This window comes from Drosophila arizonae, chromosome 3 (genome assembly GCF_054131065.1).
Source record: "Drosophila arizonae isolate 15081-1271.41 chromosome 3, UAZ_ARI_1.0, whole genome shotgun sequence".
Classification (NCBI taxonomy): Eukaryota; Metazoa; Arthropoda; class Insecta; order Diptera; family Drosophilidae; genus Drosophila; species Drosophila arizonae.
In genome coordinates this window covers 1,505,678-1,532,842 of record NC_142923.1, presented here as the reverse complement: position 1 = coordinate 1,532,842, position 27,165 = coordinate 1,505,678, and the positions used below count along the sequence as shown (strand labels likewise).

Here is a 27,165-nt window from a genome sequence, read left to right as displayed (position 1 = left end):
AAAGTGCTCTAATAATTTTTAATATTTAAATATTTCAGCTCTTACAGGTTGAATTGGTTTGAGGACTTTAAATAATATATACATATATTTTATATTTAGGAAAAAACTCAAGACCTTTTAATTTTCTAATTTTAACCCCTTGAATAGTTTATCTTATGGTACAGAAATTTCTTGCTAAGCAATCTTACGAAGTGGAACTTTGTCTACCCTATTAAATCTCATTTCGTTTACTAAACAAGCCCAACTACATATTTTTGTAGTCTAAGCCGATATACAGTATAATTTAATATCTCTGAGTCTCATTTTTGCAGATCTGGGGTCTTCAAATCTTAATATATTATTTTTCAGCTCAAATTCATTTAAGGTTCAAGTCTCCAATGCAAACTCAGCCGAATTCATCAAGACATCGGAAATCCATTTATTTAACAAACTAACATTTAATAAAAATAAAAAACAATTTTAGCACATTTATAAATAATATAAAATTTGTAAATATATTTTCTGAATGGCTCGTTCATGTAATGCGCGTTGAGCAGTTGCGATAGTGCGTAAATTTGCTGTCGCTGCTGTCCAGGCTGTTGGCGCTGTCGCTGCTCTGCTGTCGATTGAATTTGATGGCTGGGTAGACCTCCTCCCATTGGGATTCGCTGCGACTGAGCACACCACGCCGGCTAGGAGTCGTAAAGGCGTTCTCCTGCTGGCCACTCGGCTGCCTTTGACTGGCTTTGATGGTGTTGGCGCGTGTCGCTGCGTGGGGCAAAGGATTGTTGAGCATCTGCGTCACACTCTTGGACAGGCGAATGGACTGTATGCGATTGTAGCCACTGCCTGTGGGCTTATAGCGCTCCAGCTTGGACGTGAGCCGTGCCATCTCAGTGCTCATCCATTCGGGTGCTCGCATGCTGACTCGTCAAGCTCTGTAAACGTTCTAAACAGAGTGAGCAACGAACGCGTTGCTTTTATAGCATCACAACGGCTTGAAGGTGATATAACTGGAGGGCATTGGCACATAATCGATACACCTTGGCCGATGGCATTGCATAAAGCTGAACTGCAGGGCTTGACAAGTCAAACAGATTTGCCAGAGGCTTGCACAAAAAGAACCTTGCAACTGACCTATTAACTAAGCATTGGCCGAGCAGGTGTAACAAAAAGTAGAATAAGAGGCGTACCCCGGCCTTGTACGGCTCGTTAGTACTCACAGCTGAATTGCAGTCAGTTAAACTATCTATGGGTCACAATAGACACTCAGTGAGAACAACCAGCATTATTTATATAGATAACATTTAATTAAAAACTAACAGGACAAGAAGATGAATAGGTAGCACGTATTAAAATCAAAACAGAACAGGCTATAAAATTCGAATTACTTTGGATAGTGGTACAAGTATTTTCGCCTTTTCGTCAACAAGATATGCTATGTACAAAAGCTAAGCGAAATATCTTAGGAGACCTTGCAATTGTCATCGTGCAAGTGATCCCCGTCAAGCTGCACATCATCCTCGGATGTAGAAAAGACCCCACCTTGCAGAACTTTATTGACAGCTGCGCGGGCCAAGTAGCCGGTGGTCTCCGAATAGGGCAGCGAATAGAAGGCGGTCAGATCTTCCTGCTTGTTGGGCTGGCTCTGGCCCTGGCCCTGCTGCTCCGACGATTGGGGCTGTTTCTGTATGTTGTTGTCCTTGCAGTACATGGCAAAGGCCTCGGCAATGATGCCATCCAAATCAAGCGCCTGCTTGAAATGTAGCTCGGGATTGCTAAAAGGAAGGAAAATTAGATTTATGCCTTTAATTTCAATTTCTTGGGATTTGTTTTACCGATTCAGTATGGTGGCCACAATGCAAAGCAGCTCCACGGTTATCTGCCGCCGTTCGGGCCGATCGATACAGATTAGTGTCTCTTCCACAAGCAAATTGAACGTCAGTTCGCCGCGACTCATGCTCGTCAGTGTGGGTGTGGCAGGCAGATGATGTCCCTGCGTTAGAATGCCCTGTGGAGTGCGCTGCAGAATCTCCCAGATCTTGTTGTAGAAGTGCTTAGGCACACGGCACAGGCAACCCTCCAGCTGGCGGCGCTGCAGCGTGGTGAGCCTGCAAGGGAATTCATAGAGTGTAAGTAGGACACTTGAAATATTCTTCATGCAATTTACATACTTTTCTTCGACAGCCCACTCGCTGACTGTGAGCACCTTCTGCAGCAGAATGCGCACCTGGAAAGGCGACAGATTGTCCACATCGATGCTCTGCTGACCAGAGATTTGCAGATAGATGCGCATGGCCTCTAGCACCCAGCCAATGCGTATTTTCAAGATGCCACGAAACATGGACGGATTGGTGGCAATCAGACGACCGCAATAGAGAACCACCTCCTGCTGCAGCACAGCCTGGATGACATCATAGGGCTGCACACTAGTGTACATCACATTCTGAATTTCCGCTGGGGTCATCGGCTTATCGAAGACCGTTTCCTTCTGGCCGATGATGCCAACGGTCAGCTCCTTGCCATTCACCAGCACAGTGGTGATAAACGGACTGATGGAGTCCACAATATGATGCAATAACGAGGAACAGTAGCGCACAGCGCGCCAATAGCGCAGCGAGCCAGCGCGATGATAGAGCTGCGTCAAGGCCGTGCTCACATTGAGGCCGTTCACCTCGAAGTGGGGGCCCTCGCGGTTGAGCAGAATGCCCCACAGCTGGCACAGGCAGTAAATGGACTCGGTGCTGCGCAAAGCATTTATGATATCCGGCGTGGGTTTGCTGTCGAAATGCTAGGCAAGAATCCAAAAATTAATCTGGGCAGTTGAAGTTTAGAGACGGGTTCCACTTACTGCCACGGAGATCTTCTCCTCCACATAGGTGAGTGCCTTGGGCACATCTGTAAGCGACTGATAGCCTATATACTCGTGATTGATTTGCGAAAAGGCATTCTCGTTGTCTGTCAGATCGTTCTGGTTCATGAAGTCCAAGTGCTCAATGCACGAGCTGCTGATGAGATTCTGTAGTCGGCCGATGCGCACCTTCATGCCGTCGCAGTAGCCCTTCTTCAGCATGGCCAGCAGGTCCAGCATCTCCTTGAACTGCGGATCGCGCATATGCTCCTCGCGTATCAGCAGGCAAACAGTGGGCCGGCCCGACAAACGCCAATACTTGCCCACGAATTGCAGCTCTGTTTTGATGTCGTCAATCAACAGGGCCATATCGCGGTACAAATAGAAGTCCGACACCTCAAAGATGAGCGGATAGCAGAGCACGGTCATGCCGCAGATGCGATAGACCTTGCTGGTGCCGAGCGAGCCAACGGGACGCGAGGGGCGACCCGAGAGGCCGACCTTGTGATTGACGCCCAGATGCTGATAGACCTTGATTAGCTCCGTTGAGCTCCAGATTTGCACGGGCTCCACCTGTAAGCGAGGAAGCGAGAAATTAGTTACATACTTGAAGTGGAATAACTGTACTCACTCACCTCATGAGGGGTTTGCGTTTGTATGCCATAGGTGGCCATCATGGCCTGCAGGCGCATCGACTCAGCGATGAGCACGATTTGCACCACCAGATCTGTGGCGGTGCCCTGCAAGCATCGAAACAGTTAGAAAAGCTGACAGACTCCACTGCATGCCAATATTAAGAAGTTAGACAATGCATAGAGCCAATTCTTTACATGAAGGTGTAAAAAATTATGCTAGCCAAATGCCAAAATGCAGAAAAACAATTAGCATAACAATCATAAAAGAGACACAGAGAGTGAAAGGGAGCGGGGGAGTGGGATGGCTGAGGAGCTGGGAAAGGTGTGGAGCATACAGGACAAAAGGTGTTGATGACTTCAAACATGCTACGGACAAAACACTAAAAGAGAAAATGTGAAACAAAATTGAAAATAAAATGTACAAGGAACATATAAAATTAATTACAAAAAGGTTTTCGAATAATTTATTGTACATTGTTTTAAATTAAAAATACATTGATATAGACAAAAAAAGAATAAAATAAAATAAAAATGATTGAATTTCATACAAGGCTGCAAATCAATTTGAAAACTTCAATTGCTTATATTATAAGCGAAATAAATGATTTATTAAATAGTAGATATAATAATTTAATTTTTTTTTTATAATATTATAAATTATTTTGTAACCGTTTATCATTCGTTTAGTCATTTAGTATTTATTTTTAGTGCTTATAATTTTACAATCTTTTACAATTTTTTTTTTTTTTTTAACTTTTATTTATTATTCAGAATTTGCAGCCCTGTTTTATTGAATTAAATAAATATCTCAGACAATTAAAGATGGTGAAACCGAAATTTAGGAAATTCTTTGCCATTTGAACTGCCAATTTGTTGCCTAGACAACGCGCAATGAGAAATTGAGAGCCCGCTGATATTATTTGAGCCACAAATTACCTGCGGGGTATCCAATATTAGCGGTACGCGTCGATTCTATTTAATTTTGGTTCGTGATGATATTTTTTAGTAGAAAAATAAATCATTTAACAAGGGCTTTTAATAGGTTAACAAACTTTTTTCATGATCGCATTCCAGCGAAAGTAGCGCGAACTGTTTTTCTAGTCTTGTGGAAGCGCCCCCCGCAAAACAAACAAATTAGTTAAAAATTATAAAAAAAAAAAAAAATCAACTTCAATCTATTTAGTTGCTTGTTTTTTATGGGTTAAGTACATAACGGTTAGGGAACAAGAAGCCAAACTGAATACTACGTAGATGGGTCGATGCCCAAGATTAGGTGAACCATTACTTACAGTGCCCGGTTTAGCCTATGCATTTATGTAGTAGAAGAAGAGCGTGTGTAGGAACAAAATATGCAGTAGATTGATTTTTTTTTTGGTTTTTTTTTTGTTTTTGTTTTTTTTTTTTTTGTTTTTTATAGATAAGAACAGAGTACCGAAAAGAGTAAAGAAAAAACTTGTTTGATTTAGATACAGTTAAGCAGAGGAGGGTAAATAATGTCACTATATACAATTAACACAGCCACAAATTAAAAATTAATATTCTTTATTATATTTTACATTAAATAGCTAATAGGCATAAGTATTTTGAGTTTGTATGTGTGTGTGTATGTATATGTGCATCCCAGTAGGAAATGCGGGGCTAGAATCTATAGCAGAATTACTGTGCTAAACAAGCCTTGAGACTTGAAAAAAAATAAAAATAAAATAAAATAAAAGCAAAGTACCTTATATAAGTCCTTACGACTCTGTGAAAAATTGCTGAATAAAACTTTGTTCTATGTTAAAAAATTATTGATCTAGAATTTGAATAAATAAATTTTGGATTAGATTTCAAAATTTGTTTAAAGTTCAGCATATGAGAAAATTCTTTTCCACCCCATATATGTATCTGCTGTATATTTGTTTTTAGTGATTTTTGATTTTTGAGCATTTTTTCTTTACTATAAAGTATAAAGTTTCCTTAAGTCCGTATGAAGATCCCCAAAACTGAAATTCCTGCTGGGATGGATCGTTATAATGCCGAATATGTACTCTATATACAATGTATATATATACATATGCATAGTTCGATCAGTGCTTAGTGTGTGTGTGTCGCCAAATATTAGAATTTGGATAAGAATTTTTATTCTAATGTGCAGAAACAACTAAGAAACAAAGCGCATAAATTTTGTATACATAAAATTTGGATAACATATGTATGTATATAGATCGCTTATGACGTTCTACTTGAGTGCGAGTAATTCGGTAGCATATGGAATTTGTGGGACTACTTACTTTGTGTTTATCATCGAAAGCTTTGCCCTGTTTATAATATTGTATGCCAACCAATAGAAATATTTTAGGGATTGTGGATAAATACGATAAGGTTTTTGATTTCGTTCGTTTTCGATCGTAGCAGTAGTAGTAATTGTTCGATATGTACGTGGTAGTAAAAAGAATGGACACAATATATATGTATGTGTATGGTATAAGTAGTATTAAATAGCCAATTCAATTACGTAGCCCATAGTAAGGAGATTAAGATAACATTACAAATCAATTCGAATACCAATTAGACAGCGAACGCAGACACACACAGCAGACACACAGTAAAGAGCAGCAGCGGCGGCGCTGGCAGATAGCTGAGCCCCTAATCCCGGGCCAGTGATTGATGTTCGTAGATATATGTGAGAAGTACCCTCTACCCGCTCCGCCATGAACTCACCTGAAATGCGGAGTAGCGACCCGCACGCCGTGGACGATTGTAGCTGGGCAAATAGCGCCTGATGGGGTCCAGCTCGTTAATGTGCAGCAGTCCAGCTGTTAGCAGTTGGGCGATGATGAAGAACGATTGACCCCAGAGGAACAGGGATTGCGAGGGCGCACGCATATAGGAGCCCTCGCCGTCGGGCGCATAGTACATGGTCACGACGGGATCTCCGTTGGCATCGGTGTGCAGGCAGCGGCGCAAATCATTTTGGTACTCCTCAATCTGCTCATTGTTGTTCTTAAAGACACCGTCGATGATCATGGTTATGAAGAACAGTGGCCATTCGCATTCAAGACCCTCGAACTCCTTCAGCTCGCCAGGCTGATAATAGCGTCGCGTCTTGTCCTCTGCTTTGCTGAGGAAGCCGTCGCGGGTAAAGCGCTTGAAGCCCATTTTGCTACGCAGGCGATTGACGACATTCTGCTTGGTCTGCTCCACGAGGCGATCTTCGTGTGAGGCAAAGGCTGGGAAAGACAGTGTCAATAGCAGCGAAGCATCCACGCCCTAAAAGAGGGAGGGGTTTTAGAAGGGCTGAGATGCACAGTAATAGATGAATATATTGCCTTGGAGCTAGATTCACGCGGCAGCATCGTCTCGAAGATGCTGCGATTGCGATTGTGTGCATCAATATCCACGTAGACGACGCTCCAGGAGGCGCCCTTCTCGCCAAACAAATTGCAGCCGTTGATGGCCTCCAAAGCGGACTTGGCCATGCCTGAAATAATGATGATTAGAAACGATCCATATTTCAATTTGAATGTAATAGTACCTATGGAGGAGGCATGTATCTCTGGTGTGCCATTGTTGTACTTGGAGCCGCGTTCCCACATGCCAAAGTCGGGCGTACGATACGCGCGCTCCACATAGTAAACCAGATTCTGCACAAAGGCCACCTCATCGTGCGTGTATATGATCTGCAGTCCCGATGTTATCATCTGCACCAGAAACAGCAAATACAAGGAGACCTGCAATGGAAAGGAATCCTGGTTAGTTGAGCCCGTAGCAAGTGCTGCATTCGCTACTCACACAATCGATTTGCAAGTGATTGTAGAACTCGTCGGGATATATCTTCTCGCCCGTGTGCAGTTGGAATTTGCTGTGCAGCGCATGCTGATTGGACTGACGCTGCTTAAAGAGCTCCACGCGCGCCGCCTGCTTCACCCAGCATTCCAGAATGCCGCGCATGCACTTGACTGTGCTCTGGCCAAGCTCGTAGGACTTGCCGCGATCATCGTCAATGCGCCTGTACGCCTGATACAAGCTCCATACTGCCGCTGCACAGTAGACACTGTCCCGTACCGAACCCACGACTTGGTCGGTGCTCATCACCGGAAACAGGCCAGTGATGGGACTCTGGTAGCGCAGCAGTTGGCGTTTAACTAAAGGTGGCAGAATGGTAAAAATATCCAAATTAATACAAGACTGAGACGGGCTAAGCAATATATATTTATACATCAGTCGACAATATACCCACCTTCCTTTACAAGGCATTCAAATAACAGCACGCAAATAAATAATTGTAATGTGTGTAACTGACTTTGTCTTAAGCACATACACATTTAGATACCCTCCATCGAATCAATCATGCAGGAGCGAAATATGAGCGTAGCAAAGCCTTTGGCTGCTTAGAAGTGCTTCTCTTACTCAAAGGGGAAGAATGTGTGCGTCACGTATATGGAGAGAGCATAGGAGTGTGAGCAAGCTTATATGGTAGGCCCGCGACTGGGTGACATTCCGAGTCGGAGTCTTTTAATAGTGGGAGTGCGCCCAGCTCCCTCTAACTACTAGCATAAGTGGAGAGAGTAAGCATGACATCTCGCTCTACAGGAGAGGACCAATGGCGCATAAATTCCGTTGCTTGTAGAGAGAGCAAGCGAGTGAGAGTGCTATATGAAATTAGCATTGCTGCACAACAACAAATTTGTTTTCAGTGTATTGTCGATTTATATACTCATCATATACTCTCTATCATAAATAAATTAGAGTTTAGCCAAGTGTCAATGGCTTTAGCACGCATGCCGCAGCAGCACGTTTTGAGACTATGTTTGCAAATGTAAATAAACAAACCGCTTATATGCCGTAGCGATCAGAGAGAGAGAGAGAGAGCGAGATAGCATACAGACAGAGGAAATCGCAGACGCTGGCTAAACAGCTGCCGTTATTTAGGGGCAAACATTGCGAACTGTTTATAAATAGAACGCGCTGCGTCGTATCGTGTCAGCAAATTGAAGCTAAATTGGCTGCCCTACACAGACGCCGCCAAGGTTATATAAAACGAATGCAGTTCAATAGAGAATGATGCTTCCGTTTGATTTTTGCTAATTACCGATGCCATAGTAAATGTCCAGCTGCTTGACCGTGTCCTCATAGTTGATGGTCTTCAGAAATTGATCCAGATTGATGTCCTCCAAGCTATTGTGTCTGCCACTTGTCGATATACCACTGTTTGTGGCGCCTCCTCCAGCTGCGCTCCCGCCAGGTGTTGTAACTAATACGCCGAGTCTGTAGGGCAAATTTCCATGCGGCTTGTTAATGTTGAAATTGAAAATATTATAAATCATTCGAGTGCTTACGATTTCGGCACATTACGCATTGTAATGGCTGCAATTAAACGCCTTCTCTGGCTTTAATTGCCAGCTTTAATTAAAAGTGTATACGCAGAAGAAAAAGTATACCCTTCAAGAAGTCAAATGTGATTTGCAATGAGACCAGCTGCTCGCACAGACACATGCGCGCATTTCACAAGGTGGCAGCATGGGCACTCAATCTTCTCATGCATGTGTGACGTCAGAGTGTGTAATGATGTTGTAATGCTCACGAAAGCACTTTAAGGAATTTGTAATTAATGTATTTGGGATTGCATATTAAAGAGCTTTGTATATATGTAATATTAAAGTCTAGTCGCTCCTACCACTCAGTCTATTTCGAATTTCATTGTGCGCGCGTAACCTTGTATTTGCTCATTGTTATGCGTAATATGGCCACTCTGTCTCTTGAACAGCTGTTACGAACAGCTGCTGGTTCCAAGCAGGTTTTTCTTGTGCCTCTCTTTTTCGTCTTGGCATGTAGCACCTTTTTGATGGACGGGCGCGACGGCTGCTGTCGTTGGAATTAACTAAATCATAATCATCATCTATCAGCCGAACAAGTGAGATCATCTGCCCATTGTTGGCCATGAAATGCAGCCGCTGATGTGAAATGTGAAGAGCTGCAAGTAGAAATCTCAGTCAACGAAACGAATGTACTTAAAATAGTCTTGTAAGGATGCTGACACTGCTAATACTCTTCAATGCGCTTCAGCTGAGCCAGATACTTGCCCAAAGCAACTCGGATGTGGTGAAGCTGCCCAATTTGCCATCCGATCATCTCATACGCTACCTCAACACCTTTCCCAAGCTCAAAAAACAAGTGGAAGAGATTCGCGTGGAGTCGCGCGCCTGCTGGGGACATGAGCGGAATTGCAGCGCCGAGGCGCGCTTCCAGACGCCTCACTGTCCCGGTGAACATACCGGCTGGGTGCAGAGCAAGGAGGCGCAGGTGCAGACCTTCTACTACCAGGCGGACTTCGGCTTCATCCAGCAGCAACTGTCGGAGCTGACGCCTCAATGCATGCCCAAGTATCTGTCGGACTCCTCGCTGGAGTGCACGCGCTACCTCCGCTTCTGCCGTGGTCGCAACTTACTCATCGATCTCCGTGATCTGCCGCAGCGCAAGGAGCGCATCCGATACCACATGGATGTGCTGAAGCCTGGCCAGATTTTGGGCCACTGCGAGCTGAATCGCACGCGCCTCCAAGGCGAAATGGAACACATAGGCTCGGCGCTGCAGTCGTGGGCGCCGGAGCTGCGCTACTTCGATGTTCTGCCCCAGCCGGTGCTGGAGAGCGGAGCTTGCGACCTGGTCGTCAACGCGCCCACCTTCATCATGAAGATCGACGCCACCTACAACATGTATCACCATTTCTGCGACTTCTTCAATTTGTATGCCTCGCTCTTTGTCAATCAGTCCCATCCGGCTGCATTCAACACAGATGTGCAGATTCTCATATGGGAAACATATCCGTATGATTCACCTTTCCGGGACACGTTCAAGGCTTTCACCCAGCGCCCCATTTGGACGCTGAGCGAGGTGCAGGGCAAACGGATTTGCTTCCGCAATGTTGTTTTGCCGCTGCTGCCGCGCATGATCTTTGGCCTGTTTTATAATACGCCCATTGTAAGTGGTCAATGCTGCAGTATTATCTTATCTTAATCCTTATCTCTTATCTTGCTCCACAGATTCAGGGTTGCTCCAATAGCGGACTCTTTCGCGCCTTCTCTGAGTTCATTTTGCATCGACTACAGATTCCCTACAGGCCGCCGCCTGTAAGGAAGCTGCGCATCACTTATCTATCTCGTCGCACAAAGTACAGGCAGGTGCTGAATGAGCAGGAGTTGCTTGCCAGGCTTGAAGCCAATGAGGAATACGAAGTACAGCGCGTCTCCTACGAACGGTAAACTATAGATATACTCTTTAGTGTTCTATATATCATTTAACTATATTCGTACAGCCTCTCCTTTCTTGACCAATTGGAGATCACAAGAAATTCGGACATGCTCATTGGCATGCATGGCGCTGGACTGACGCATTTGCTCTTTCTGCCCAATTGGGCTTGTCTGTTCGAGCTGTACAACTGCGAGGATCCCAACTGCTACAAGGATCTGGCACGCTTGCGTGGCGTACACTATGTCACCTGGGAACATCGCGATCTGGTTTATCCACAGGACGAGGGGCATCATCCGGATGGAGGTGCTCATGCCAAATTCACCAATTATCGCTTTGACGCGGATGAGTTTGAGCGCCTGGTGGCTCAAGCAGCCACGGCGGTGCGTGCCCATAAGGATTACCAGCAGGCAACAGCAGCACTAGCACAGCATGATGAGCTTTAGTTTAATCCTAACGCCTTGTGATTTGTTTGACCAATGCATTTATTTGTTTTTAAAAGTAAACTGACTATCGATATGACACTTTTGAAATTCGATAACATTTCGATTGTGGCGGCAGTTTATATGTCATCTGATGAGGGCTGCAACGACTGCAAATCACAAATATCTGTTCTTGCGAACAATGTGATTAATAAGTTTAGTTTTAAATGAACAAACATAATTGATACAACATGAATATCGATTGTCTTTAATTAAGAAATTTTATAATAGAAAATTAATTGTTTTGAAATTATAGTTCTTTGGTAAATTCCCGCCCCTGTGGCAGCGTCTGTAAATCAGCTGTTTTTTGTTTATACGCGTTTGCAAAAACAATTGGAAGTTGATGTAAACTTTATCTTAAAGACCGGTTACTTACACTATATTTGGTTTATTATGGATCATCAGGAAGCTACCTACACTACAATCGATCACTACGATGCCTGCGTTACAGCAGATAAATGTCTGCTATCCGCGCCGCTTCACATCTTCCAAAGCTACATGGAGCAAGCTGTCTGCAGTTCGCTGGATATTGAAACGATGCGAAAGGGCCCTTCCTACTGTCCCTGGGCTATTCTACGAGCCAGTTTAAGTGTTCTGCCGATAATATTGCCTACGTTGCTGGGTCTCACATTATCGCAACTGCTATGTCAACACTTGTCGCAGCGGTCTCTGCGTCGTTTCCTTCTGGAATTCCTTCTGATCACCCTGCCCACCGTCTGCAGCAATACAGTGGCCAATTCCTATAATAACCACTACTGCATAGTGGTTGCAACATTGATTGCCCTGCTGCTCCTGCGCTGTGGAGCTTGGCGAGGAGCTGCAGCCAAACACAGCTACGAGGTTGGAAAGAAGCCAGCGGCGATAACCCTGCTGCGGGCAACGTCTTACATCTGCACTGGCTGCGCCATCTTGGCTGTGGACTTCAAAGCCTTTCCCATTGAGTGGCGCAAGAGTCGTGAGTATGGCGCCTCCCTAATGGACGTCGGCATAGGCATGTTCGTCATGTCGATGGGCGTGGTCTCGCAGCGTGCCCACAACTGGGCTGACATGCGGCGGGTGCTGAAGGTTGTGCTGCCCCTGTTGATGCTTGGCTTGGCACGCACTGTGGTCATCACGCTGATCAACTACCACCAGGACGAGCATGAGTACGGCACACATTTGAATGCCTTCTTTACGCTGGGCCTCACCAAGCTGCTGGCCAGCCTCTGCAGTCTGCTCGCACGCTCCGACAAGCAGCTGTTGCCACTGTCACTGGGTGAGTCGTCGTTTAGCTAGAGGGTCCGACTAAACTAATCGATATCATTTACAGCCATTCTTATGCTCCACGAGCTGTTCTTGCAGCAGGGGCTCGCAGCGTATGTCATGTCATCAGCCAGCCGGAGTAGTTTCCTAAGCGCAAATCGCGAGGGTCTAAGCGCATTGCCTGGCTGCATCTCGCTCTATCTGCTCAGCGTCTGGGGCGGCAGGTGGTACAAGGCTATGGATAAGCTTAGCTACGAGCAGTTCCTAGCCAAGCTGCGCAAAATCCTGCTGGTAACAGCTGTGACCTGGCTGTTAGTCTTCGCCTGCGTCTTTCTCTGCGGCATAGCACGCGTCACCTTCAACGCGGGCTATGTCTTCTGGCTGTTCGGCATTGGCACGCTGCTGCTGCTGCTCTGCTCGTTTCTGTTCGAGCTCTGCTTGATGACGCCGCAGGAGAAGCTGACGCCCTTGCCCGCCCTTGTGGAGACCATCAATATGAACGGCCTCACATATTTCATGCTCTGCAACTTCCTGACGGGCCTCGTCAACCTAACGCTGAATCCGGCCAAGCGCAGCAGCGGCGAGTGTGTGGCCATCCTGATGCTCTACATGCTGGCCAGCACGGGCATGGTCTATGTGCTGTTTCGCAAGGGCATTCGCATTGCCTAAGCTGTTGCGATAATTGCCTGCATATGACGATAATGAAGTTCTCTTTATCTTTTAAGTATTTGCTAAGCACCAAATTCAATTGCGTATTATACATTTATAAAAATTGTTATAGCTAAAATCCAAGTTTGTTTTTCTTGTATTGTAGCACAAAATAAGTAAAAGTGTTTTCGTTGGGGTTGCCTTACGAGAAGATACCTCGTACTCGGCGTGGTACTCTTGCTTTACTTATAATGTATTTGGAATATTTGAATTCAAAAATTGTTTAATTTTTATATGTCCATCTTAATATTAAATCCATATTTTGAAATATTAAAATGCATAAATAAATATAACAATTCACAATTTACTCCATATATTTTAAATCACCTCGAACTTCCACGAAAATATTTATAAACACATGTATTTTTATAAAAATTACCCATGTATAACGGTAAAATATGCAAGGTCTATTTGTCATACAGAAATTTCGAATATCCAATGCAGAAGCATGCAGCTCTAGCAATTCGACAGCGACTCGAAGGGCATGACCTGTCCGTTGGGCGTGACCAGAAAGAGTATGACCGGTTCCTTGTCGCCCGACATGCTGCATGAGTCCGGCTCCTTGGCGGAGTTCTTGTACACCTCGTAGATGTGACAGCCGTTCTCGGAGCGCACCAGACGCGTCCACAGCCACTTCCTGCCCAGGTGCTGCAGATTGGCGGACAGCTTGGACTTGAGCCGACTATAGGCGATCGAGGCCTTCGACAGCGACACCTTCATGCGATCCGATAGGCTGATGGAGTCGGCACTCCGCCGACGATTATCGCTAGCGGGATGGGCAAAGTCGACGTGCGGCGTGCGCGGCCCGGCAGAGCAGCCAGTGGATTGGCCCACAGAGCTCCTAGACTTCCGGCTGGACGACTTGGACTTGCAGTTGCCCGTCAACTTGGCGCCGTCAAGCTTGCTCAAGCTGCTGGATTTGCTGCACTTGGACATTTGGCCCGAGGTGCAGGTGACCGAGGTGCAGCTGCTCTTGGCGCAAACAGGCGCCGGAGATCTGCATGGAGGGTTGCCTGCGGGCGGAGGGCAGTGGGAAGTGAAGGCCATTAGAGCAAGAAAGATTAAAGCAGGGTTGACTGTATGTATAGCAATTAAAATATGTGAGGTCTGTTCAAAAAGTATCGCTAGGGCTGAAGACGGATGAGCGTGACGTTTAGAAAGATAAAAGTAAATGATTTTTCATAAAAGCCTCGAAGATTCGCATCGCTCTATAATATCTAAATGGAGATTACTTCATAATCTCTACAAGAGATATGGAATAATTCGATACTTTTTAAACAGACCCGCAGAGCCAAGGTCTGGCCCACGCCTCATACCCAGCTGATGGCAGATCTTGGTGGCGCCAAAGAAGTAGAGTATACGATCCAATATCGTCATGATGATCTCATCCGGGTATGGAGCGAGTGCATTCGTGAGCGAGCACTGACCCACGCGCCGGCCACAGCAGCTGACGGCGAGCGGCGCAGCTCCGCATGTTCGGCAGGGGTCCTTCCGCACCTGGCAGCAGCAGCAGCTCATCTCTTCCTTGGTTCGATTGCAGCTCAGTTCTAGAAAATGGAATTTTATTCAAAACTTGTCTGAATTGTGTATTTGAGTGTTACTACGTAGACTATTACATATACACACATAAGTCCTATATAGTATACTTATCGGTCTGGCATACGTATTCCTCGGTCCGTTAATGTCCACTTTGCCACTCGCGCTGGCAGATGTCAGAGGTGCGATATCCGGCTTAGCGCGGCTGCCTCTTGCCTGGGCGTCGCAAAAGATAAGATTTCTATTAAGGAAATGACAGAAATTGCGCGCATTGTGTCCACGGGCGATGCTGACGATGATGCCGTGGATGGCGAAGAAGAAGAAGACGACGAAGCAGAAGAAGGTCCTTTCCTTGCCCGATGGAGCAGGGCAGGATGTTTAATTTAATGACGCAAACAAAGCAACAGTCGAGCATAGGCAGGTCAAAGGCGAACCAAGCTGAATGGGGCTGGGAATGGGAATGGGGCGCAAATGACCAGCGAATGGCCTGCGTAGAGGGTATATGCAGGGTATATTGACTGAGGCGGCGAGTTGAACGCAGCCTTGGTAAAGTAAAGAAATGAGAGTTATTAGAGAAAATAGAAAAATAAATAAAATAAAATATTGTATTTAATATTATTTTTAAATATATATGTAAGTCATAAAAACAATAAATATGTATAAGCGAGTATTTGGAAAATTTTGCATATTTAAAAATATATACTTCAAATATATATTTAATTTTTTTTGTATATTCTCTAGAATTACATAAAATTTCGTATCAAATGAAAGTTCTTGGTATTTTCGTATTATTTTTTTTTTGTATATACATTATTTTTGTATATTTTAAATAAATTCTGAATTATATTTAAAGTTTTATTATATTTAAAATTAATAGAATTTCAATTTAAAATTATTTTTAAATTTTAATAGATGTATTATAAAATTGTAATATAACTTTTCGTTACTAGCTTCAACTACACACCTAGGCCAGAGCATCCAATATTCGTTGCTGTTCCTAATCTGTCCAATTGATGATGATTTCTTTTTCCTTCTTCTCGATTGTTCGTGCAATCTAATTACAGCAACAGTTTCCGCTGCTGGGATGCGCCTTTGGCTGCCAGGCTCGGCTCAACTTGATGCGCTTTTAATGTGATATCCTTCGCACAGGACGTAGGTCGCAGTACGCAGGACATGAAGCATTTGCTAGCTGTATCTTATCTGATTTTGGCCACACAAATGCAATTTCCTGCAATCGCAACCCTTTTAGCTACTCCACATAGAGTTAATAGTTGGGAGTCAGCCAAATCCATCAAGAGAGGGGAGTGGTAGAGGAAGGGGGCGGGGCGTGTGCCGTGTAATTGATGTTGCATGTGACTGAAGGTGGGGCAGAGGGGGCGCGCGCCAGCTACACCTGTGCCCACCGCTGCTAAGGGGTGTGGCCTTTGTCATACGCTTTTTGATGACAGATTATTTTCATTAGCCAAAAAAAAAAAAAAAAAAACAACAACAAAAAGACGACGACGTTGTCCATTTGCCTCGCACGTGGCTCATGATGAAATAAAGGAATATAGGAAATATGCACGTACAAATTATGTGAAACGTTAATTATTACGTATTTTCAGGTTCTGTTAAACATGCCAGCCAAATCATGTTGACAACAAATCGGAATGTTGCAGTGGGGTGTAACTGACTGCATAATACTTGCGCCAGGTGAAAGAACAGTTAAATCCTTTATGGCATGTTTCGTGAAGATGATTTCTCTTAGCTAACTGTCAAATTCTCGATTCAATACTTTGAAGGCCCCGCCTTATATAAACCTAATTATTGTTAAATCAATGGACCAACTCAACTATCCAATGCTAGCTGGAATATACATAGTTTTACCCATTGCCTCAAGCCAATATAATCCCCTTCTGACGGCGTGAACGAGTATAGAGAGAAGAAGAAGCATATATCTCCTCTACCAGCTGGCAATTTGCTGACTTTGCAGTACACAACATCTATATAAATATATATACATATGTATATATAGACTGCAAATCGGATTTCATTCAGATTGCTTTTACAAAAAAAAAAAAGAAAGGAAAACTCGGCAAATAAATAGAAATGTGTGTATGCATATGCATAAATAAAGCCCATATGTGTGTGTGTGTATGTGAGTGCGTATGTGTGGGTGTATGGTTGGGCATCTCAATCACTGTGAAGAGGCTTAGTGCAGGCCCTGGGGAAATCGCTTAAGCCGTTCATAATGAGCATTATGACTGGCTGCCCCCTCCGCCTGCCCCCTCCGCCTGCCCCCTCCGCCTATCCTGCCCGGCATGAAGTCTTTTTTCCGCTCTCGCATTCGGCTTGGCCAGCCAACCAAATGGCATTGAAATTTGCAAAAATAACAAACAGCGCTGAGAACACCAGGCAGCAAATGGCAAAGGATATTTTAAAGGTTTGCAATTCGGAATGATAATAAATTGTTTGCATTGACATATTAATTGTCTTTTCATTTCCTCATTTCCTCATTTGATGTTGATTTCAAAGAGCTGCAAATGCTTTGGGGCTGTTGCTTCTATTTCATAGTCGGCTGGACTTTTCTTATGATTATTTTATGTATATAAATATATATATTTCTGCTCTTATTTTATTTATATATTGGCTGTTTTCATTTGATTTAATTTTACTTTTATTTGTTTTTCTTTAACTTTTTTCTATTTAGATAATGATTTATTTTATTTATATTTAATTGTATTATTATATTTGCTTTACTTTACTTTATTATTTAACTTAAGCTGTTTTTTCAGAATGTTGGATAGCGCATGCCGATCGACCTCAATTGGCTTTGTTGATCTGCAGACCCCATAAAGTATATACATACATGAATCCTTGATCAGCGCGACGAGCTGAAACGATTTAGTCCGGTCTGTATGTCTGCCCGCCTGTCCTTATGCTTGAAGATATAAGAGCTGGAGAGATTGTAAAGTTTCTTTGGTAAGTTCGCGTTTGCTTAAAAAATCGATTACCCCGATCAAAAATCTTATCTAATATCAGCTATAAAATTATATCCCCTACATCTTCAAAACTAGAGTTTATTTTATGGAATCTCGATTTTTGTTAAGCTTTGCTAGTAACCCCGTACTGCATCCCATGCGCGCTTAAGCGTGCAAATGAGTTTTCGTATGTAAGCAGAAAAGCGTCTTAGAATTATGGAAATATCAGTGCCTCGAAGGGTTCGGGTATATTGTAGTCGAGCAGTGCCGACTAGAGCTCTCTTAATTGTTTTTCTTTGTGAACGACTATAAAAACTAAACGAATAACAGTATCTAGTCTTGTTTCCTTTGGCTCATCTCATTTAAAACATTCCAGAAAATATATTCCCTGTATGTTTCTATAACTTACTTTGCATCCATTTCATGCCTGATTTTCTCTGGCAATTTATTTTCTTTTCTTTTGATGTATGGGGCTTCAGATGCGCCTCAGAGGTGCAGGAGGAGTGGGAGTTTCTGTCCACATGCTGCTTTAACAGCCGCCCAACAACGATTATGGCCATGAATTTGTTTGCTGGCAACAGCTTAGAGCAAACGGCGCCAGACTCATGCCACGGTGCAAAACAAAATGCTTATCGAGTGGAATTTTTATCGCAGCTTAAGTGTCATGGCAGCAAAAAGGAAGCAGCGCAGGACAACTGAATAGAATATACAGAGCAGGAGCGAGAGGGAGAGAGAGAGCTCTCTAGATGGAAGGTAACAATAGTTGTTGAATGCTTTTGCAATGCTTTTAGCCAGCAATTGCGCAATTTGTGGAGCAATCAATGCGAAGCCAAAAAAGTGTTGCAGACGCGTCGCCGTCGCCGTTGCCGTTGCCGTTGCCGTTGCCGTTGCCGTTGCAATGGGGCATTCAGCCCGCTCGGCAGGAGTTGAAGGACATGAAGGAGCTGTTGCCATGCGAACGCAACTCAATTGCGTTGCTGTTAAATCGTGTGGAAGCTGATATGATTATGCGTGTAGCCATAGCAATATGCAGCAATTAGCAGGAGACATACATACATATGTATATACATACATAGACTAAAGAGCATTAAAGCTAGTCCAGAATCAACAGCCAACAGGCAACAATCAACAATCAACAATCAACAATCGCATTATGTGATTGAGACTCGCCGTAAATGCCAAGGCCCCAGACCAAAGTCGGAAACATTAGCAAGATTAATTCCTTCTTTTTCAGCTCTCAAAATCTCAGATAACGTTATGCATCATTGTGTCAAGGCATTGACAAATCTGGGTTGGTAAAAAAAAAAAAAAACCCGGAAGAAGCAGAAGAAAGAAAGCTGAATTGAAACAATTTCGATAGGTCTTGTAGCTGAAATGCGATAGCCTAGCCCGAGCTAACCCACTTGCCACGCCCACGCCTACGCCTAAGCCGACACTCAGAAGCGAATCATTAAATCGCAAAGTTTGCCGTTCGCATTTTACAACAAAACAAATGTAAGAAGTTTGATAAACCTCGCCAAAAAAATTGACTGAGAAAACATGTAGGTATATTCCAGGCGGGCATTGCCGACTGCACGATACTCGTCAAAGATTCAGATATTAGTAGAGTCATAGAGTCAAGGGGGAGTCTGATCTGAGTGAGCTCTCCATTTTGAAGTTGCTGTAATACAAGACTTTAATAGATTTTTTAATTCGGTTTGATATGCTCAATAATCATTGGAAGTTCTGAGATTAGACTATAGCAAATCAATTGAAATATTCAAGACTTAATGATTTGCCAAGCTTCGTAGAGGCACTATATGTTATATATGTATATACAATAGATACCCTTAGTTTTGGGTTGTCTATGGAAATTCTAGTCTCATCTCGAGCATTTAATATTTATGTATGATATTTACGAATTTATCAAGTCGATAGTTGACATTATATTTAGAATATAATATATTTATATTTACAAAATATAGCACGATAATGTTTTGTGTGTATAGTTTTTAATGTTTATGCTTTACTGAGCAGTACTTGTAGGCATGCTATTCAAAAACCAATATACCTTTCTCATTTCCTGAACGAGTATAAATACAGAGTGAGAAATAAAAAATGAAATTCGCAATAAAAAGTTTGGGAGACAGGACGTTCGTTGCTCTGCCAAACACACACGCACTCACACATAAGCGCACACATATGCACACACTCGCACACAGCCTCCTTGTGTGTGTGTGTGTGTGCCCCGCTCCGCTGGCGCATTTAATAAAGCCCAAATGGAATGACTTTTTTCATCACTTCTTTTATCTCGCTCTCTCCATCACTCTATCTCTCTATCTCTCTCTCTTTTCGTCTGTCTCTCGGTCTTGCCACAGCAAAGTCAGCAGCGTAACCGCAACACGTTAACGGTTTCGGTTACGGTTTCAGTTCGTGATTTACAACAACAGCTGAAGGGAACACCCCTCATGGGGCTCTTTGGGCAACTGGGGTATGCCAGCGTGTGCGCTCATGTGTGAAAAGGTACTTTGTGTATGCGTGTGTGTGTGTGTCTGTGTGTGTGTGTATTGTTCTGTGCGTGTGCCTGTGTGAGTGCCTTGAAGTCTGCCTGTAAAGCGAGGACATATTCTTGTAGCTGTTGCATTTGCCGGCGCCTGAACGAATGCAACAAAAACTTGCTAGAAAGTTATGTAAGACATGTGTCGAAGGGGTATGAGATACTGAGAGATACCCTGTAGTTACCTAGGAGATTTGTTGGAAATATCCCGGAGCTACACTGCAGATGCTCGACTGATAACAGAACACTTAATATGAGACATACTAACTGATTTAAATTCGGCTTAATCAAGGAACCTAATTAGGATGTTGAAAATATTAATATAATAGGTAGATATATTTCTTGTTGAATATTCCATCTAATATTGAGCACAGTTCTTGAGTAAACTGTCTATGCACGAATAGAGTATTAGACAGATGGTTATAGTCTCGGTAGCTTTAGATTGATAAGGCATTGATCAAGATTAATCAGACTTGGCCTATCAAATAAATATTTTACAACATATTCGGAAATTTGAAATTATATCCAATTCTTAAGTTTTAATGAAAATTCTTGATGTAATATTTAGCAGCAGGTACAGTCAGCTACAGTGAACACTAGAACGCACTAGACTCATGACTGCACATTTCCATTTCATTAAATTCATTTAGACAAAGGCGCAAAGTCGTTGCCCACGTGCCAAGATAAGCGAGACGGAGAGAGACAGCTAGAGAGAGTGAGAGGGAGAGGGGGTGGCAACTTTGTTGGTTGTCGCAGCAACGTGACCCCCCCAGCTACAAGCTCCGCCCCGTGGCATATTTGAAGTGTTATCAGGCGGACGGCATCGTGCATATATTAAGAGTAGATTGGCTCTGGCATTCATGAGCAGCTAATAGAAATGTCTGGCAGTTAATTTAGCGTCATGAAGTCCTGGCCAACAACCAGAAAGAAAGGAAGAAGTCAGATATGAAAGCAACTTTGGTTGCTATAGAGAACTCAGGCTGTAGGTGGGGGGCGGGCGAGTGAAAAGAATGCAGTTTGTAGTTAATTGATTATATAATCTGTACAAGTGTAGAAGTGTATAAAATTGTTTTAGAGTCTGTTCTTCATTTCGTTTTTTCTGATTTTCTTCATGGACGACAATAAGTAAGAGGATCGCTGATCTTCCTTCTCAAATATGGCGATGTTCGACTCCAAGTCTCTTACCATATCGCGTAATTTCGAGACATAAATTCGTTTCTCGTCTACGTGCTCGACGGTCTTGTCGAAATCGTGTAGAAGTGCGGTCCTATAGAGCAGTCCGCTCTTCTCTTGCAGTTGCGCCTTCTGATCCTTGAGGCGCGAGTGCTCGATCTTCAGAGCGAGCAACTGGTCGCGCAGCTCACTCTGTCTCTCCAACTTTTCATCCAGATCTTCCCTGTGATTCATTAACGTGGCCGAAATCATGCTCGTCTTCTCACGAATGAAGGCCAGCTGATGAACGTGCTTGGTGCAGCGATCGCGCATTCGATTCAACTCGTAATTCCGTTCTATTAAAGGCATATTTAGATAGAGATAGAGAGAGGGAGACAGAGCTTTGAAATACCTTCAACTTTTGTGCCCAGCGCTGTGACATCACGTTGAGCATTCAAGAACTGATCCATGGTCAACTCCGGCGTAATCTGATCAAATTGACGTTTGCGCTGAGGGGAAAGAAAGAAGAACAGTTAAAAGATCATATAGGAAAGATAGGAGATTGGCTAGAGCATCACACCAAAGATCATATTGGTTATCTGGGACAACGCATAGAATATAGGTCTGATTTAAGATCATCTACAACATATAATATACTAAGTTGATCTAGATGAAATATCAAAAAGAATATCGGTTAGATAATCAGATGAAAGATCATCTATCAGATTGAGGATCATCTAGAGGAACAGATGGATTAGATAAATGATCGGTTCTAAGATCCGAGAGATGAGCTGGTTAATCAGACATACGATAACGATAAGGATAAAGAATATGTCATAAGTCATACAGATAAAACAGTAGATCAAATAGGACGCATAGGGGAGATAGAACATTATAAGTTTATATAGATGAAGCTAGCTAAAATCATCTGGAGCATTAACTGTAGACTCACCTCGATCAGCCTGCCCAGTGTATGCTGCCTGGTGATCAGCCAGAGTCGGCTGTCGCTGACTTCATTGCGTAGGTTTTGCATGCGTCGCAGCTCCTGCTCGACGATGCGGGGCATCACCTCGAAGTCCTTGCGCAGGAGAGTCGTACGAACGCAGTTCTCCAGCGAGTCGACGGAGGTCAGCGCGATCTTGCGCACATAGTTGAGATCCATTGTAACGCTGGCCATGTGCACCACGTACTTCCTCTTCGTGTCGGCTGCCTTCTTCTTCAAGTGATCCAGCACAGTCAGAGCTTCCCTGTGTCGCAAGTACTCCTTTCTCTCCTGCGCGGCGGGCAGGGGATCAAAGCACCTGAGCTGACCGACGCGTCGATAGTAATCGAACATTTTGTTGGTTAAGTCGCTATTGTATTGCTTGGCGCCAAAGCACTCGGATAGCAAGCGATGTATCTCTGCGAGGAGCTTGTGCTTGTCGAGCTTGCTCTGCAGGATCTTGAGAGGATCTACATACTCGGCCGCCTCGACAGCATCGTCGATGAGCCGAAATAGCAAATCGACGCAGACTTGGCGATTGGCGCGCTCGATGCGCAACTGCTCCAGTTCGGTGTCCGATGCGGCTGGAACGACTTTCAGTGTCGTATCCATTTCGATGAGCATTTCCATGGCGTAGTCCGTAGCGTCTACGACCGGAGGGGGCGGTGCTTCATCCTCCAGGGGAAAGGGCCAATCGAACGAGATGCTCGACGAGGAGGACTGCTCGCTTTCCTCTTCAGACTGAGGCTGCGCCTGCTGTTCTTCACCTGCCGGTTCTTCCTCCTTCTCAGACAGACGTGGCTCTCCGCCCATGGGATCCACGACCTTGCCTGTGTCCGTCACAGTAGGCGTTTCCTTCTCTGGCTCTTTTACTTCCACAGGGGCTTCTTCAGCTTCTTCGGTCTCGGACTCGGTCGTTATATCCGACAGACTGGGAAAATAGAAGTTTTGAAAGAAGTCCCCCTTAAAGGACACCGAACAGGCTCGGCGGGAGTAGTCTTCTTCGTCTGAAGACGACTCTACCGGCGACTTATCCTCTCTCTCTTCATCGTCAATCTCGATCACAGCAACAGAATCGCTAACAGCACCAGTGTCGCCAGCATCAGCAGCATCGCCAGCATCGTCAACATCATCAACATCGTCACCCTCCCCTGCACCGCCTTCGGCATCCAACGAGCTTCTGGACTCCCCCATTGCATCCTGCTCGGTCGAGCTTGGTTGTGCTGCAGACTTCTCAGCCGGCTGGGCATTTTCGTCAGCCATATCTTGGAAGTGACTCTTCAATACAAGATTCGCTTGACGCTTCATTTCGCGCTTCTTCTCCCTTTTCTTCTTCTCGAGCTTGGCGCGAGCTTCATCGTCCAGGTCATCTTCGTCGATCTCCACTTCCAGGGTCTGTTCTCCGTCAACCTTCGATGCCTCGCCATCTACAGCCTGGGTTGCTTCCTCCGACGCGATAGTGGTGACATTGTCGCTCCCGCGTCTTAGTTCAGAATCCGGTTCTCCGGTAGTTTCGACCGGAGCCTCTGTATTTTCTTCCATTTCTGCTAAAAGCTACGATTTTGCTTCACAACTACTAGAAATCTTTTTTTTTTTTTGTTTTTTTTTCGTTAGTAAAAATATTGATGCTTTATTTAATGTTTATAGTTGTTTTTCCTGTGCGATGATGTCTGTGTGATATACTCATATATTATGTTAGCTCCAGGACTTCAACCTGACAGGCCAAGTAAAGCCAAAGCAGAGCTTGCTTCAGTTCCAGCTCAACGATTTTCGAGTAATACTCGAGTAGTACAATGTAGTACTAGGCATATTCGCCCTGTAAATAATACATGCGATCAAAGCTATCGTACCATAGGGTAGATACCTTGTAAATATTTGACATGCAGATCGAATAAAGAGTTGTTAATACAATTTATTAGAATTTATCTGAGTACTTCTTGCCTCTCTATGCATTTTAACCAGATAAATGGGAAATAATGAAGTTTTCTTAATGCTAAAGTACTTGTCGCCTACTGACATGAACTTTGACATGTACTTTTGTGTGTTATGTACGCTGATAAATGATGTCCGTTAACGTCATTTGGTCTTGGTATTTTTATCAATTTTCTCAAACTCTGACCAAATGGAATTCTCTCACATTTCTCACAATAAATGCTGACAGACAGCCAAACAGGGCACAAACTACTCTTGATTGACGTCAAGAAACTGTCGTCAGGCAAAGAATATTTGGCATTGAGACTAAGAATAAAAAAATGATTCTTAGTGAGTCGGGGCAACCCTTGAAGGGCAGGAAGTTGCCCCCTCATCTTCGATACAATCTTGGCTCGGCACTGTCTAATGCATTTCATTGTATTACCAACTATACGGTTTTTTAGCGCAGGGCAGTGGGTAGGGGTCGGGGATGGGTTTGGGGTCGGGGTAGGTTGCTGAGCAACCCCTTTTTGCTAGCTGGCGACGACGTCGACACTCCATTAATTGAAGCTCCTGGATTACGGTAAATTGCATTGTCTCTGCTGCGCAGTGGGCGTCGACTGAAAGGGTGCAAAGAGGGAGGAGGAACAGAGAGGGTGGGAGCGAGGGGTGTGGAATGTGGGCTGCGTAGTCAGCGTGGCAGCGCATCAAATTGCGTACAAATCTTTATAATCCCTGATAATTTCGTTAATGGCTTTAATCACTTACGGTGCAGGCAAAGGATTTATAGAGATATTCTAGACAAATTCTGCACGAATTTTCAGTTTCAGTATTTAAAATTTTTCATTTGTGAGTCGAGGGAAAAGTTCGCGCAGCCATTGCAAAATTAAATTGTAGCTCCTCCTATAGCGTATACACTGATAAGGTCACACACACACGCACACTTAGCCTGTGTGCGTGTGTAGATAACTGTTTACCTAACCTCTCATATCTATATACTCGCGCACACCCAATTAGGCAGCTACAATTGTTGCCACCTAGAAACTCAACACAGGCAGAGCGAAACTCAACACACACGCTGGTGTGGGGAGTAGGGGGAAAGCTCAGGCGCAGACTGAAAGCTGCGCTCGCTGTTTGGCGGCAGCTATAAAAGCGCAGGCAGCGCCATTGGCGCCACACACAAACCACAACCGCCACGAGGGGGAGTCGCAGGCAGCACCAAGCGCCAAGCACCAAGCGCCGAGCACGGAGCACGGAGCAGCGGGCAGCGATGGCTTGGAACGGGCGTGCATTCTGGCAACAGCTTTGCCGTCGGAGCAGCACTACAGGAGACGCCAGCAGCAGCAGCGGCAGCGGCTGGAGAAGATGCTCAGTCAAGCAGTTCGCCAGGCCACTGCAGCTGCCAGAGGCCTGGAGCGTGGAGCTGGCCTGTTATCGCAGATATCAGAGGATTTCCTGAACTGCCTCAGTTAAGATTTACTATTAAAAAAAAAAAAATAATAATAATAAATAAATAAATACTGAACCTAAAGAATATCATAGCAACATCATATCAATTCATATCGATCTAATACTATGATAAGCTGACAATATAATATCTATATAGAGGTATATCATAAAATAAGCAGTACCAGTGATTTTAATACAATAATTAATTAATTATTATATGAATAAATATAAATTATATCAAAATTATAACACGTGCTTCTTTTATGTATTTATCTTAGAGGGATTCACAATTTCAGTTGATGTGTTATCACTCGAATACTTTTGGATTTTTATAATCAGTACAATATTTTTGACTATGATAATAATAATAATAATAATAATAATAATGATAATGATATAGATGTTGCATTTGCTTTAGAAGCTCATTGGCCACATCAAGGAATCAGCAGAGCCCGCAGGGACAATCGAATTCTGAGTACTCCATTCACTAAATCAGAACTCATAGCACGCAGAGCGTAAAGTCTGCGAAAGCAGCTTTTGTGACTCTAGAAACCAAGCCTACGAAGAAAAGAAATAATTATAATCATTACCATCAAAATAACTATAATTGGAGGCAGAGCGTTTTAGACAGGGGCAGAGACATTAACAGTAAAGAGCAGTTTGAAATTTCTCGAAATCATTAAATCGGACTCTGTAATAATGTGGAATTCGATATTCAAGCATGATATGGTATCTATCGCTCTCTCCCACTCTCTATATCTAATATGAATCATTTGAGCCAAATCTTTCTCAACTCATATGTTCTATTAAACCCTCTCTACCTCCCTCTCCGCACTAATTTACATAAATGCTCTACATCAGCCTGCATCAGGTACTCCAGCGGACAAACAAGTAATAAAACCAGCAAAGAGCAAACAATCAGAGCTTATTGAACAACCTTCAAGTCTGGCAAATAGCCCGGGTCTCTGGTCCACCCTAACCCAGGGAGAGAGAGAGAGAGAGAGTGCATATAGAATATAGCGCTTAAAAGCAATCAAAAAACTTTGTTGTACGCGTGCAGGCAGCAAAAATTTGCATATGTCAACAAAAACAGGAGCTGGAAAACAATTTATTTATTGCCGAGGCATTTTACAGGAGAAAAGGAGAAGGGGAGGGGTGAGGCTGAGGATGCTCAGGGAGCAGCTGGAGCAGAAGAGATACATTTGCCTGATGATGTGGTGCGGCTCGTTGGAGCTGGGGCAGGCGATAGGTAAATAGCATAGAATTGAAATGTTAATTACATAGCAGAGAGAGAGGGTGGGGGAGAGAAAAGTAGTGGTAGAGGCAGGGGCAGAGGAAGAGGGCGGCATCTGGCAAACAGTTTAAAATACAGTTCGAGCGAGCTGCTTAGACACTGGCTAAGCAAACAGTGAACTGGATTTGTTTGCTCAGCTCTTAATCAGCAGGCAGTTTTTATTGTTAGCCGCTGGCCAAGTTTCGCTAGCTGGAGGCTAAGGCAAACAAATGTGAACT

At 43.9% G+C, this 27,165-nt stretch overlaps 6 protein-coding genes across 11 annotated transcripts; 2 read left to right on the top strand and 4 right to left on the bottom strand.

Moving 5' to 3' along the window:
* Window positions 1–394: 394 nt before the first annotated feature.
* On the bottom strand, window positions 395–948 carry LOC108611583 (uncharacterized). The gene has a single exon (XM_018004307.2). The coding sequence runs from the start codon at window positions 899–901 to the stop codon at window positions 515–517; it is 387 nt and encodes a 128-aa protein (XP_017859796.1). The 5' UTR covers window positions 902–948; the 3' UTR covers window positions 395–514.
* A 319-nt stretch (window positions 949–1,267) lies between these two features.
* On the bottom strand, window positions 1,268–8,947 carry LOC108611582 (putative phosphorylase b kinase regulatory subunit beta). Of its 6 annotated transcripts, none has more exons than XM_018004302.2 (13): window positions 8,787–8,947; window positions 8,540–8,715; window positions 7,240–7,592; window positions 6,983–7,178; window positions 6,777–6,928; window positions 6,169–6,717; window positions 5,739–5,765; window positions 4,755–4,769; window positions 3,466–3,570; window positions 2,831–3,403; window positions 2,154–2,770; window positions 1,818–2,090; window positions 1,268–1,757 (listed from the first exon to the last, which is right to left on the bottom strand). In XM_018004302.2, exons 1-13 carry the CDS (start codon window positions 8,804–8,806, stop codon window positions 1,445–1,447), a joined length of 3,369 nt encoding a protein of 1,122 aa, XP_017859791.1. In that variant the 5' UTR covers window positions 8,807–8,947; the 3' UTR covers window positions 1,268–1,444. The 6 variants fall into 6 exon arrangements, with proteins under 6 accessions (XP_017859791.1, XP_089319864.1, XP_017859792.1 ...); XM_089463738.1 differs by lacking the exon at window positions 4,755–4,769 and adding an exon at window positions 4,402–4,437; XM_018004303.2 differs by lacking the exon at window positions 4,755–4,769.
* Window positions 8,948–9,213: 266 nt separating this feature from the next.
* Window positions 9,214–11,219, top strand: Eogt (EGF-domain O-GlcNAc transferase). Its single transcript, XM_018004667.2, has 3 exons — window positions 9,214–10,428; window positions 10,491–10,705; window positions 10,763–11,219. The coding sequence occupies exons 1-3, from the start codon at window positions 9,478–9,480 to the stop codon at window positions 11,139–11,141; spliced, it is 1,545 nt and encodes a 514-aa protein (XP_017860156.1). The 5' UTR covers window positions 9,214–9,477; the 3' UTR covers window positions 11,142–11,219.
* Window positions 11,220–11,356: 137 nt separating this feature from the next.
* On the top strand, window positions 11,357–13,206 carry PIG-Wa (Phosphatidylinositol glycan anchor biosynthesis class W a). Its single transcript, XM_018004668.2, has 2 exons — window positions 11,357–12,432; window positions 12,487–13,206. Exons 1-2 carry the CDS (start codon window positions 11,571–11,573, stop codon window positions 13,086–13,088), a joined length of 1,464 nt encoding a protein of 487 aa, XP_017860157.1. The 5' UTR covers window positions 11,357–11,570; the 3' UTR covers window positions 13,089–13,206.
* Window positions 13,207–13,415: 209 nt separating this feature from the next.
* Window positions 13,416–14,884, bottom strand: LOC108611549 (uncharacterized). Its single transcript, XM_018004252.2, has 2 exons — window positions 14,444–14,884; window positions 13,416–14,140 (listed from the first exon to the last, which is right to left on the bottom strand). The coding sequence occupies exons 1-2, from the start codon at window positions 14,643–14,645 to the stop codon at window positions 13,584–13,586; spliced, it is 759 nt and encodes a 252-aa protein (XP_017859741.1). The 5' UTR covers window positions 14,646–14,884; the 3' UTR covers window positions 13,416–13,583.
* A 6,291-nt stretch (window positions 14,885–21,175) lies between these two features.
* On the bottom strand, window positions 21,176–24,021 carry LOC108611544 (uncharacterized). Its single transcript, XM_018004244.2, has 3 exons — window positions 22,264–24,021; window positions 21,724–21,820; window positions 21,176–21,667 (listed from the first exon to the last, which is right to left on the bottom strand). The coding sequence occupies exons 1-3, from the start codon at window positions 23,833–23,835 to the stop codon at window positions 21,231–21,233; spliced, it is 2,106 nt and encodes a 701-aa protein (XP_017859733.1). The 5' UTR covers window positions 23,836–24,021; the 3' UTR covers window positions 21,176–21,230.
* Window positions 24,022–27,165: the final 3,144 nt, after the last annotated feature.

Bases quoted from the DNA above. Each gene is read 5' to 3' on its own strand.
- LOC108611544 (XM_018004244.2), bottom strand. From the start codon at position 23,835: ATGGAAGAAAATACAGAGGCTCCGGTCGAAACTACCGGAGAACCGGAT. The intron at 21,821-22,263 runs GTGAGTCTACAG...CTTTCCCCTCAG, and splicing joins CACTGGGCAGGCTGATCGAG to CGCAAACGTCAATTTGATCA. The intron at 21,668-21,723 runs GTATTTCAAAGC...TGCCTTTAATAG, and splicing joins GCTGGGCACAAAAGTTGAAG to AACGGAATTACGAGTTGAAT.
- PIG-Wa (XM_018004668.2), top strand. From the start codon at position 11,571: ATGGATCATCAGGAAGCTACCTACACTACAATCGATCACTACGATGCC. The intron at 12,433-12,486 runs GTGAGTCGTCGT...TATCATTTACAG, and splicing joins GCTGTTGCCACTGTCACTGG to CCATTCTTATGCTCCACGAG.
- LOC108611583 (XM_018004307.2), bottom strand. From the start codon at position 901: ATGCGAGCACCCGAATGGATGAGCACTGAGATGGCACGGCTCACGTCC.
- Eogt (XM_018004667.2), top strand. From the start codon at position 9,478: ATGCTGACACTGCTAATACTCTTCAATGCGCTTCAGCTGAGCCAGATA. The intron at 10,429-10,490 runs GTAAGTGGTCAA...CTTGCTCCACAG, and splicing joins TGTTTTATAATACGCCCATT to ATTCAGGGTTGCTCCAATAG. The intron at 10,706-10,762 runs GTAAACTATAGA...ATATTCGTACAG, and splicing joins CAGCGCGTCTCCTACGAACG to CCTCTCCTTTCTTGACCAAT.
- LOC108611582 (XM_089463738.1), bottom strand. From the start codon at position 8,806: ATGCGTAATGTGCCGAAATC. The intron at 7,593-8,539 runs GTAATTAGCAAA...TGCCACCTTTAG, and splicing joins GGACATTTACTATGGCATCG to TTAAACGCCAACTGCTGCGC. The intron at 6,929-6,982 runs GTACTATTACAT...TCATTATTTCAG, and splicing joins GATACATGCCTCCTCCATAG to GCATGGCCAAGTCCGCTTTG.
- LOC108611549 (XM_018004252.2), bottom strand. From the start codon at position 14,645: ATGAGCTGCTGCTGCTGCCAGGTGCGGAAGGACCCCTGCCGAACATGC. The intron at 14,141-14,443 runs GTATGAGGCGTG...CTCCGCCCGCAG, and splicing joins CAAGATCTGCCATCAGCTGG to GCAACCCTCCATGCAGATCT.